This window comes from Nymphalis io, chromosome 18 (genome assembly GCF_905147045.1).
Source record: "Nymphalis io chromosome 18, ilAglIoxx1.1, whole genome shotgun sequence".
NCBI lineage: Eukaryota > Metazoa > Arthropoda > Insecta > Lepidoptera > Nymphalidae > Nymphalis > Nymphalis io.
The window spans coordinates 10,737,834-10,750,716 of record NC_065905.1 but is presented as its reverse complement, the minus strand read 5'-3'; the positions used below and the strand labels follow the sequence as shown (position 1 = coordinate 10,750,716).

The window sequence follows — 12,883 nt, the reverse complement described above, 5'->3', positions numbered from 1 at the left end:
TCTATAAGTATTAATGTTATAAAGCTAGATAGTTTGTATGTATGAACGCTCTTATCAAAAACTACCTGCCCAATTTGAAAAAATGGTTTTGGGTTAAATAGTCCGCTCATTAAGAAGAGTTATTATAGGCAAAATAACAAAGCAGTAATTCAATTTTAATTATAATCCTTCAGGGCCACTGCGGCCAATGTAGTAAATATAGACCAAAATTAATTAGTAAAAGTAGAGGAATTAACTATAAAATAAGTGAACACCTAAAATATATAAAATTAAAGATAATAGTAACAAATTAACAAACAAATTTATACACCGAAAAGGTCGTATGGATTTACGTGTTTACTAATAACAACGTAAGTAAGTAATATAAAAATAAGAATTTAGATAAAAAAAACGCTTCAGTATCCGCTTCATAAAGGGCAAGACCTTAAAGGACGAACGAAGTATATATAAAGAAAGTACCATGACTGAAAACATAGTTCACATTGTTAGGAAACTCGATCGAACACTTAAAATGTTAATGAAGCCCGCTCTTTTGTTTTTCGCTCTTAATTTAATTCACAATAGTCACTGCTGGATATTTAATACAATTGACTACAAACGGTTGGAAAATCATATGCTTGAAGAAAAAGATCGAGGTGTAGGTAATGAATTATCTGCGGAGGATTTAATGAACCTAAGGTTCAATCTTATATACCCAGGTTCGTATCAAGTTATTATTATAATATTTTATTGATACAAAGTTTTTGTGTAGGTCTTTAAAAATATATTGACGGCGTTTATTTATTTAACGAATTACGTAAATTTTATTTTTAATAATAATTTTAATAAATATGTAAGTAGGTTATTTTTAAATATTTTTTTTGGTTTTATAACATTTATAACCGGTTCGTAATTTATATTTGCATTATAACCCGTTAGACGTACGAGTAGAGTATAGAGTTAGAGAACCGTAGATTCTACCGAGAAAAACCGGCAAGGATCTGTTGTGAAAAAAAAACTACTTCTAACTTTCTAACTGATATGATTTGAGGAACTTAATGAAGCATTACGTTTACCAAATGTGTATTTAAACTGTGCAAATCAATCTCGTGCTCTGCTGTATAAAATAAAAACTCTCAGAAGAAATTGTAAGATATCTAGGTATAATCGTTCTATTACACGCAACGAGTTACTTGCGTATTCCAGTTTGCGCAGTAAATTGGCACAGTCAAGATGGTTGGTTAGGGAGCTGGCGAACATTACGGTACATATATAATTTGCTCGTAACATAATAATAGGGACTAAAGTTCATATCATCAAGATTAGGTTCAGTCATTTAGGAAAACAATTAAGACCACTGACGTAATAACTAATCGGCTTAATTTTAAATCACCAGGTACGAAATGGTGTGGACCTGGAAACATAGCAGATGATTACAACGATTTGGGAATATCCCAGGAGGCCGATATCTGCTGCAGAGACCACGACAATTGCCCTGACACCATACCGGCTGGGGAGACTAAGCACAATTTAACCAACGAAGCTTATTATACAAAGTTAGTACATTTATAGGGGTATTTTTTTACAACACATATCTTTAAATAACCGTCCCAAGTGATTCTATGATAATTATTTTTATGAGAAGTGATTTACATTTCTTACAATGCCAGTAGATGAAAGTGGCCTTACCATTGTGACCTATTTGCTCGTGTGTCATCTTATTTAAAAAAAACCTTTTATTTAATACCGGTAAACTGGAAGTGGAAGCGATAACCATGTACTTTACCATTGTTTACCATTTGACTGCCTCGTTTGTCTAGCCGCTTGATAGACCGACAGGTAGAGTCTGCAAGTTGGAAGTGGATAGACTCCCGCGCCTCGAAAAGCACGTAAAGCCGTTGGTCCTGCGCCTGAACTTTTTCGGATCGTATCGAATTTTCCGTCCATCAGATTATTAAAGTGAGGGAATAGTGACTTGTGTTTGACAAAATGGCCGCCGTGGTTGAAATCGGATCAGGAGGACATCACATTTTCCTACAAATTAAGTGTAATTTGATAAAATAATGTTTATGTTTGTATAGCATGAAATTTAATGAAGCTACAACGGTTGCTATTATTTGATTATAACTTCTCGGTGTAGGTAAGTAGTTATCGCTTGTTAACCGATTTGTTTGTCTGACGTTAATTTATTACTTTAAGATGAATAAATATCGTTGATTTTCGTTTATTTTTTTTTAATTGCGTAATATCATGCGTAATATAATTTGCTACAGTTTCTATTTTTCATGATTGTGATAAAATTGATTGTTGAAATAAATGCGGGTTAATAAATAAGTATTTAATGTATACACTATACTGATAAATTTGATTTTTTACCAAGGTTTATTTTACGTAACAATATTAAGCTGCGATTACACTAAATGAAATTAGCCTAAATTTTTTATTAGATTTATATAAGTCTTTAGACATTTGTGCTTTGAAAAAAATTGAAAAATTTCCTTTTCTATTATATTTCATAAAATCCTACCACGAGGTAGCTTGATTGGTAATCGGACATTCAGGGTTTCCGCCTGTGGCGTCAGTTGCCACCCTCCCTGTGTGACCCCTGACAACGTGTATGCAAAAATTTCATGATAATCGGTTCAGTAGTTAAGAGGTGGAAGAGTTTTGATAGTAAGTGGTCACCACCGCCCATAGACATTGGCATTGTAAGAAATGTTAACCATCGCTTACATCGCCAATGCGCCACCAACCTTGGGAACTAAGATTTTATGTCCGTTGTGCCTGGACATTTACAAGACATTACTTTCGACTCAATCGATTGAACGGACACATTTTACGCAAATGAAAATACAATCTCTTATTCTAAATTTGATAATCTGTTATAACAGATTGCCGCCAAACATAACAAGTTCAATTTTTTTTTATACTTTTTTATCCACAGATTAAGCTGTGAATGCGATGAAAAATTCCGTCAATGTCTTCGAAGCGGTAACACGAAATCCACGACTACAATCGGCCTGATGTACTTCAACATCATCGGAACTCAATGCTACAGAAGTGATTATCTTATAACGGGGTGCATTAAGCAAGGAGGGTAAGAGATCTTAAAGACATTTCCTTTAACTATATTTTCGTTGTTACAAATATCTACTTTTAGTTTCTGAAACTCTTGTTAAATACAGAACACTCATTGGTTGCCTATTGCGGCATCTACTATCGACCAATAACAATTCAGTTTAAAGTTAAATTAGCGTATCGAAGCCGAGATGGCCCAGTGGTAAGAACGCCTGAATCTTACCGATGATCGTGGGTTCAAACCCGGGCAAGCACCACTGAATTTTCATGTGCTTAATTTGTGTTTATAATTCATCTCGTGCTTGACGGTGAAGGAAAACATCGTGAGGAAACCTGCATGTGTCTGATTTCATTGAAATTCTGCCACATGTGTATTCCACCAACCCGCATTGGAGCAGCGTGGTTGAATAAGCTCCATACCTTCTCCTCAAAAAGGGAGAGGAGGCCTAAGCCCAGCAGTGGGACATTCACAGGCTGTTACTGTACTGTACATTAAATAGTAAAATAAAGATTTAGCTATTTTTGTACTAGTTTTCGCCCGCAGCTTTACTCGCGTTTTTAAAGGGCAAGTATTGGGTAAAAAAAAGAAAGTCTTTGTCATTCCTTGCTTGGGTTAAAGCTTGCAAAAAAAGCAAACAAAATTTCATCAAAATCAGTTCATTGGTTTAGCCGTGAAAGCGTAACATACAGACAGTTACTTTCGCATTAATAATAATAGTATAGACAATATATTTTATTATTAAGATTTATTACTAAATGCAATTAATGATTATCATTCATCTAGTGACTAACTTAGGAAAAAACAAGAAAATAAATAATATGAAGCATTTTTTCAGATGGCTAAACACGAAGTGCGTTGAATATTCATATGACACGAGCAGTGAGATGACGTACCAGTGGTTTGACGTACCCAACTATGAGTACTAGGCACATTCTGAATATATAAGTCTAGGGCTCAAAAAATAACAGAAACACGGCTATGTTGTTGGGGCACCAGTTTAACTTGACACATTATAAGCGTGCCACCGCATTCTCATATATTAAATATATTTTAATCCGTGTGTAAGCACACGTTTTATGATTGTAGTAATTTTTAAGTATTGTTATCGTCTTACTTTTATATGATCTGTGTGCGTTTATAATATATAAGTATTATCATATCAAGGAAATCAAAGTATCTTCGTGAATAATTCTATTTAAATTACGTAAGAAAAACAAAAATAAATATTGTTTTGTTATAATATGACATCTCTTAAAAGTTGTATGTTCATATTTCAAGGATTATTGTAAAAATACTTTAAATTTAATGTTTAATATTATTAACAGACTAGTTGGTCTAATGGCTAAAAGCTTTAAAATTATTATGGTCACGATTTAATAGTAAAAGTTGTTTTTGTTAAGGAATTTTTTTGTACAGTTTACATATAGGAAGTTGATAGTGTGTAATTCCCTTATTTTGGAAATTAACTAAATCCGTTGGTCCTGCGACTAATTCATCTCGTGATTCTTAGTCGCCGGTCGCGTTGAATTATGTTCCGTAGGACTATGAGAGTAAGGAAATAAAGAGTTCACCTCTTTTTGCATACATACATATGTAATATCTCCTGATATTGGCTCGCAGATTAGCTTTGAAATTCACCGTCATGGCAGAAATTCGTTCAGGCATACGTTACTATATTTTGAAAAAGCAAGACTGAATATCTTAATCAAATTTGTTTTAAATTTAAGATTATTTTTTGTTTATAAATTATTAATAATTGATAATTGTCATCTTTTTAAATCTTCCGTCCTGTTATAACCTGGTCAATAATTGCTCGCTACAATACCATTGCGTCATATTATTTGTACCAGGCAATGACATATTATTATTTTGTTATGTTATTATTAAAACTGTCTTAATTAAAACAAATATAAGTTTACAACTCATCATAACTAATTACTGGAGTTTTATTTCTATTTTTATATTCAGAAAAATATTTAAAATGTTTGTAACATCACAACAAAGTTCAATTTAGAAAAAGAAAAAAAAAACATCAGGCCCATTTTGTAAACACGCCCGACATTATAAAATTAACAATAAAACTTCTTTATTGTAGAAGTTTTTTAAAGGCAATTAGGTGAAACAAATTATTAGATTTTATGACTGTTTCTTTTTACCTATTAGGTAGTTTGCAGACCTCATACGGACAAGAGCTGATCATTTTCGACATAATTTTGAGTTCATTTACAATTACATGAACAATACTTATTATAGTTTTTTTCATCCACTTTTTCTTGTGAAATCGAATGTAAAGCTATAAAACTCGCTAACTACTCATTTTCATAAATCTAGTTAAATTATCGAGCTAATTTTACTAATTGACAGTTTGAAAACCATTGAAAACATGATAACAGAAATGAATTTTTTAATACTTTGGCATCTTTTTGTTAAAGATCTATGATAAAATGTTTCGTTTGAATATTATACAAAAAAAACGTAAAAGCCAATAACTATATTTTCGATCATTTAGTATTTTATACTTAAAAAAAAACATATTATGAATTTTTAATTAATATTTTGATTTGTATATCTTTTTTGACAACGTCTTAAGTGATTGAGATGTGGAAATATTGAGTTAAGTGTCTTTAAATTTTCAATTGAAGGTATAATAAATAAATACAATGAATAAAGAAGCGGCATTTGTATCATTTAATATGTCGCAGTGTATTTGGTACATTGTTTAGAGTTTTATTTATTATAGATTGTCATAAATCATCATTAATTATAATTAATATACAACGTTTTATATTCAAATATGCCATTCATGATTTCACGATTAATATACAATAATTATATCATATTATATTGTATAAATAACCATACATGTAGGTACATGGAATAAAGATATGGGTATTATAACAATGTATAATTAGGTGAACAACTTTGAACGCTGTTAGACGTAACACTAGAATAATTATTAATAGAAAAACCTCAATTAATATCAGGTCATACATTTATAGGTAGATATGTAGCCTGGAGGCTGGAGCTTAGCTAATGTATTTGTCACTCGCACGATTATTTACAACCGTCGTAACATACACGAATGCGGCGGTTTCGATATGCAACAATATAAATATTGAGATAAACTACAATTTGCTTATTATTATAGTATTATATAAATGAATATAAACATTTTAATTATAGTAGGTAATCAAATTTATCATAAAAAGTACGTCATTCAACAAGGTCGATTTTTTTTTTAATTTCTAAATTCGAAAATTAATAACACTTATAAAACGTTCTGAAATGTAAAGTTTATTATTTGTAATTTTATAGAAAATTGTCTTTTTCTGTGACATTTGCACAGCGAAACCGCCTTTACAATATTGTGGAGTAAACAGCACGGCTTAAACATGTTTATATAATATAAATGGTTAATCTAAGAATCGCAAGCTAACTCTGGATTTATACGTGAAAAGATTTAAGTAATCGATAATGTCATTGGTTAAATACAAAGCGATTATAAGGACTTAATAGAGAATCCCTTGTACGAAGTGAGCATCGAAATAGCCTACAGTTCAAGCAACCTTATCGATCAATATATACAACAACGATTTAAATAAGTAGGTATGTCTGTAATGATCGTGATTTGAGACACATTAAGGATTTAAAAAAAAAACTTTATTTTACACATTCGTCGTGAAAAGATTTTTTAGAGCCCAATGATATTGGAACTGTGTAGATACCGCGTTTGATATACATAAGTAAAATTAATTGTTACATTTCTTTAAATATCGATTTTTAAAACTATACAAACTGTAAAAGGAAAATAAATATTGATTTTATATAAGAAATAAAATATATTCAAGGATCAACAAGAACTGACATTTAAAAAAAAAAGGTTAAGTTGTTAATTTATTGTAGATATCAAGTTTATATAATTATGACAATCAATCATTGCTGATAGATGTTTATATGATATATAACTTGTTTGTAAAATATTTCGTAATTTAAATTACATTTTCATCATTTCAAAAGTTTTAAGCCTTCTTGCAAGCATACTGTATAGTAGCCCGATACATGTATGTATATGGCCTTGGACTAAGCATAATCATAATGAAATAGAAAAAAAGGAATTATGTTCAAAAATATTTAAATAATTATATAAATACTGATATGATTATTTGCTTATAAATACTCAAAAAGAGAAAATGAAATAAATTATTTTGACATAATGAATTTTTTCGCTATTATTTGGCTTACAAAAATAATTTCAAAAAGAGTAGAACAATATAAGACCTTTGATTAAAGAAAAAAATGTCATGATTTGAATTATTGTTTTTCATATTATTTAGCACGAATGTATTGCTTATTCCACTCCACCTAAGTTTCTTTCATTTTGTTTGGCAACCTTCGATCAACGGATCGAAGTTAAAAACATTGAAAAAAGGTCTCGAAATTCTATGTGATAAAATGACGCAATTATTTTATTTTAATTACATTAATTAATGAGAAAGATGGTATCACGTCTACTATCACAGAATATTTATTTTTTGGAGTGGGAATTTGGATTTAATGTTTTATTTTAATTACTGAACTTACAGAAAAATCTTATTATTAGTTAAACGGCTGTTGAACTGTAAATGTTAACATACCTATATTATATAAAGATGTACATACAATGACAATTATTTTAAATAACACAACTTACAGTATGTGAACATTGAATATAGAGTAATATTAATGTTATTTTTAAATTTTAATATATATTTAAAATTTGTGTAACATTATCATAAATATTTGGAACAGTTAATCTTATTTGCGTGCATGTCCATTATTGCCAAGTCGCAACTGATCGGTTTCATCAAAAGACAGTTGCAGGTTCGAATTCATGTACCACAAAATACGGTTCGTTTATTAATTACGTTCCTGAAATATGTTTACTCAAATTTTTTAACTCGAATAATTGTTTAATTTAGTTAATAAGACAACTCTAGCGATTGATAACTTAATATATAAGGATATATTTGTAGTCTAAATAAGTTGAAGTAAGGAATAACGGTTAGACAACATTGCATTAAACAATATATTTCGTATTTATATGCGAAATAAAATACTGTTATGTGGAGGATAATTTTAGGAATATGAGCAGAGACACTGGGTTATACATTTAACATCTCGGCTTTACTTAGTTTTGAAGAGAATGTATATTACATGCCATGCATGTATAAAATGTATCCTCCACTATATACTTAATATACCTAAAACTATACGAACAGACGGGAACATATCTGACAGACAGAAAACATTACACGAAACTTTAATTTCAGGTGTTTAATTTTCAACCGTGCGTACTATCGAGACCACTAAATATTTGAATATTCACTAAACTGTGCGTTTATTGAATTTTAATTTTTAATTATTTACAACATACCTTATATTATATCGGATTAGGGGAAAACCGAATGGCCTAAAGTAGAAAAATTCGATATACAACGCGGCCGTGATAAATTTTAGCCGGGCAGACAGACAGCAGTAGAACCCCCTTTCGAGGCGATACATAAATAAAAGACTGTTGAATTCACGTACAAGAAGGCCCTAGAGGCCGTAACGCCGACATTATTTGCCGCCGAGTCCGAACTTCATGAAGATGAGTTCCTTCCCCTTACTGAGGATGTCCCCGCCGGGTGCGGTCATCTCCGAAAACTTCTGCATGAGGTTGGGTTGCGATGTAGGGGGTTGAGCTTGAGAAATGGGTTGCGCGGTCGGTGCCGGGACTACAGCCGGGCCGCCGCGGCGTGCGGGCGAGGTGCTGACCGCCGTCGTGGTGCCTATGGGGGGCATGGCCGTTAGTGCGGCCGTGGACCCCGGGGACTGCACGGTCGGCGTGCTCACGTTACCAGCGCTCGTTCGCGCGATCGTGGTCGCCTGCGGAGCGTTCGCCGCGCCTCTCCCCCTCGCCTGCTGCACTCACACATATAAAAGGTCATGAAGTCAACATGTCGTTGCGAGAGCCAAACTGTCCTCGCTTGGCTCTTAGTTTATAATGAAACTAGCATTGTAAATGTAATTGTAATTAATGCAATTTCATGATGTCTAGCGAATTTGTTTCGCTTCTATTTCACTACTGATTAATGTGAATGGATATGTCTGATAAATTATCAAGTCTGTTGTTCAAAAATTGGATTATCTATTCTAAGGAAGATTCTTTTTTTGGTAAAGTTTGATTAATATTGAATGTAACTTTCATTAGGTAAATATATAAATGTAATTTCATGCATTAAACTATGATACCGACAAAGTACAATGTACAAATATTAATGCATGCAGACACGAAAGCAAATTATCGAATAATTAGAAAATTTTTAGTTGCTTAAATTTCATAAATTTAATAATACAAACTTTTTGATACTATAGCATATAGCGAAGTGAAATCATATGCAAGACAAACCATGCATTGGATAAATTATAGAAAGAAAAATAATATCTAGACGATTACTTTCACGACATTTCTTGTCTCTCCTCTATGATATTTTATAACAAATATGTATAATTTCGATAATCTTTGAAGAACATTCGATATCATAATTGTATTCGTCTAGTTGCGGACCACATTCACAGGCTTCCGAGAATCAGTCAACATTAAGGTGAATGGGTTGATGTACGTGAAGTATACGCCAGTGTAGTATTGTTTAAGTTCCGTATGATATGGTCCAGTATGAGATGACATATAAAGTGTACATAAACCTCAATGATTAGTCCATAAATTTTGATTGATATGTCCGGACGAATCGCCCATTTAGCTATACACTGGGCGTAGATGAAACGCAACAAAATAAAAAATAAAATAGAAGAAAATAATATAAGTAAATGAAAACAGTGAAAATCTAAAAGTATGAAGTGGTAGTCGAACTAAAGAAAATGACTAGCATCATTGCGTAATCTGAAAGTATTGTTGTGGGGTCAATAAACTGTATAAACGGTAATATTTTTACCTGAGAATTCGCCTGTTCTGGATTACTGGCGCATGTGTTGTGGTCTAACTGAGAAGGGGGGAGAGGGCAGGCATCTAGCGAACAGACAATACACACAACATATAAGTGACCACAGACAACCACTCGAATCTTGGATCACACTTCACGCACATCGTGGGCTCTGTGCAATGCTATGTTGCGTGTATTTGACCAGCCTACCTTGCGTGAGCTAACGTGACAGCTATTTTGATAAAACAACAGGGAAGTTGTGATAAAATAAAAACAGAATAGACAGTTAGAAAGAGAATGCGAAAAAATAAAATGAAGTTGCCCTCAAGGTATTGCTGAAAATATAAACGAAGTTTAGTTTTTTAGCTTTCGTGTTTCGCTGTATCTTCAAGTTTTCGCGTGTATAACTCGATGTCTGTGACTGTGTAATCCAAGATAGTGTTTTTCAGCAAAGTGTACACCAAGAGTCTTTGTGCTCCGTGGATTGCAACCGGACTCGCGTTAGAGATATTTATTTGAACTTGGCGCTGTAAAAGTGTTAGTTTATTTCACAGAGTTAAGTTTTCGTTTACGCTTTTGAATTCTAAAATGTTATTTATAAATCGTTATTTCAATCATTTTATTTAGAAGCATATATAATTCGAAAAGCGTTACAACTCGCAATGCGAGTCCTGTGGCAATCGATAAACCGTGTACAGAGAAAATGATAGAAGTTTCCAGAGCGAAATAGCGAGCGTCTTTCAGTAGTCACACAGCAAGTCCAAGGTGCAAACATGAAACACTCAAAGCTCTTAGTGATCAGAATTAACCCTGACCATCAGCTGAACTTACCTAATCGGTCTTATTTTTTTATCTAACAGGGAGAGTAACTATAACAGCAAATATTGAAAAGCCGTTCGCGGCTCTACACAATACATTACGCAAAAGTGTGGTAAATCATACCTGCTCTTCGCTGATGGTTCCTTTGTGCTGGGGCAACGTTTTCTCGAGGTGGAGGGGGAGGGCCTCGGGCTCCAGGACCGGTCGGGACACCCCGCCCACGTCCTTGTCCTCCCCCTGGAACACTTGATCCTGCGACTGCTGTTCTACCAGCCGCTCCAGCACCTGTATTATATTTTTTTAATATTGTAAAGACTCCATTTCAGTAACCTTTCTTGGTGATAGGGCTTTGTGCAAACCCGTCTGGGTAGGCACCATCCATACATCAGATATTCTACCGCCAAACAGCAATACTTAATATACTTGTGTTCCGGTTTGAAGGGCGTGTGATAAGTGTAATTATAGGTAGAATGGACATATCATCTTAGTTCCCAAGGTTGGTGGCGTATTGGTAATGTAAGAAATAATTAATGTTTGTTACAGTGCCAATGTTTCTGAGTGGTGGTCACCCCTTACCAATAGGTGTCAGATTTGCCCGTCCGTTTACCGTTATAATATTACCTATATAAAATTTATTTTTAAACATAAATTATATGTATATATAATAAATAATATTGTGTTTATCTGTAATACTTTTGAACAATAAAAACACGTCACTAGACCAAATACTCTACCCTAAGGTTACCTGGAATAGATAGCTCTTTAGCTATAAAAGCCTTTGTAAAATAATATATTGTTTTATTTGTTTACTGTAATTGTTCTGGTTGTTATATATAATAAAGTGTTTTTTATTATTATGTTAATTATAACATTGTTGTAGATTGGAAAATAAAATATATATTTCAAACCTTGACTGGTCTGTCCCTGCCCATACTGGTCGGTCGCTTCCGTCAGGAAGTTACTGGGCACTAAACCTTTCAAGCCGTCGATCTCCGCCATAAAGAAACCATCGTCGTCCATTTCACCATATACGTGAATGATCTGACCCGTTTGAAAGCTCAATTCCGCCTAAAATATTAAAAACAAAATTTTCAGCGGAGTACGCTTGTACTTTGTAATAAATCATTTACAAAACATTTCTTTTAAGAACGGGTACTCACTTCAGCATCGACATTTGGACTTAGTTCCTGCGGATCATAGTCGTAAAGGGCAACCATTCGTCGAACGGGTTGTTGGGTGTATGCATCCGACCATCTGTCCCGAGGCTTTGCGGCAGCTTGCCCAGTGGCTTCCTGTTCTGAGATTTCCACAACCATATTATGGGGAACATAACCACGTCGACCACGACACTCTCCCCAGTAGAAACCATCAGCGTCTTTGTCACCCCAAACCTGTTATAATTTATTAAGAAAACATATCAAATATTTGTAATTGAACAAGAATTTGAAAGGTGATACATATTTTTTACAATATTCATCTATTTTTTGCTGCAACGTGCTTGGATGAAATACCTTTATTGTGTCTCCATCGCTAAAGGGTAGTTCTTCATCACAACTTTCTGGGTTAGGACTCATGGTCACTGGATCGTAGTCAAACAATGCTACGAAGTAGCGACATCTCTTGGATTGTTGGTGACTTTGAGGTTGACGCTGCCCCGGCGGTGGACCTCTAGGGCCCATTGGTGGCCCGGGACGTGGGCCATATTGCTGAACAGGACCTTGTGGGGTTTGTTGAACTTGCTGTAGTGCAAACGAAAATTTATTATACAGAAATGGAAAATTTTATTTTCATATTTTATAATAAATTTATTGCAACAATATAAAAAAATAACCTGGTGAGGATTGGGAGGGCGCCCTCGTTCGTGATGATTCCTGGGCGGAGGGTTCTGATACTGCTGTGGCTGCCCAGTGAATTGATTCGGTTGGTTACTTTGAAACTGGCCGCCCTGTTGATAGGGGGGTTGCTGCGTGCCATGGTAGGCTTGTGTATTCTGGTACTGCTGACCCGAAGGCGGCTGCGACGCTTGTGCAGGTTGGGACGGCTG

At 33.7% G+C, this 12,883-nt stretch overlaps 2 protein-coding genes across 7 annotated transcripts in view; one reads left to right on the top strand and one right to left on the bottom strand.

The window, feature by feature from the left end:
- The first annotated feature begins 498 nt into the window (after positions 1-498).
- On the top strand, positions 499-4,994 carry LOC126775488 (phospholipase A2-like). Its single transcript, XM_050497466.1, has 4 exons — positions 499-698; positions 1,376-1,535; positions 2,924-3,076; positions 3,894-4,994. The coding sequence occupies exons 1-4, from the start codon at positions 512-514 to the stop codon at positions 3,982-3,984; spliced, it is 591 nt and encodes a 196-aa protein (XP_050353423.1). The 5' UTR covers positions 499-511; the 3' UTR covers positions 3,985-4,994.
- A 2,254-nt stretch (positions 4,995-7,248) lies between these two features.
- LOC126775416 (RIMS-binding protein 2) overlaps positions 7,249-12,883 on the bottom strand; it is a 28,257-nt gene continuing 22,622 nt past the window's right edge. For 5 of the 6 annotated variants that reach the window (XM_050497333.1, XM_050497338.1, XM_050497336.1 and 2 more), the window contains 7 exons: positions 12,671-12,883; positions 12,351-12,578; positions 12,000-12,230; positions 11,748-11,907; positions 10,963-11,124; positions 10,033-10,106; positions 7,249-9,001 (listed from right to left, as the gene is read on the bottom strand). In XM_050497333.1, coding sequence (XP_050353290.1) covers positions 8,657-9,001; positions 10,033-10,106; positions 10,963-11,124; positions 11,748-11,907; positions 12,000-12,230; positions 12,351-12,578; positions 12,671-12,883 — 1,413 coding nt within the window. In that variant the 3' untranslated portion in view covers positions 7,249-8,656. The remainder of the gene's footprint in view (positions 9,002-10,032; positions 10,107-10,962; positions 11,125-11,747; positions 11,908-11,999; positions 12,231-12,350; positions 12,579-12,670) is intronic. The other variant, XM_050497335.1, reaches the window with a different exon arrangement.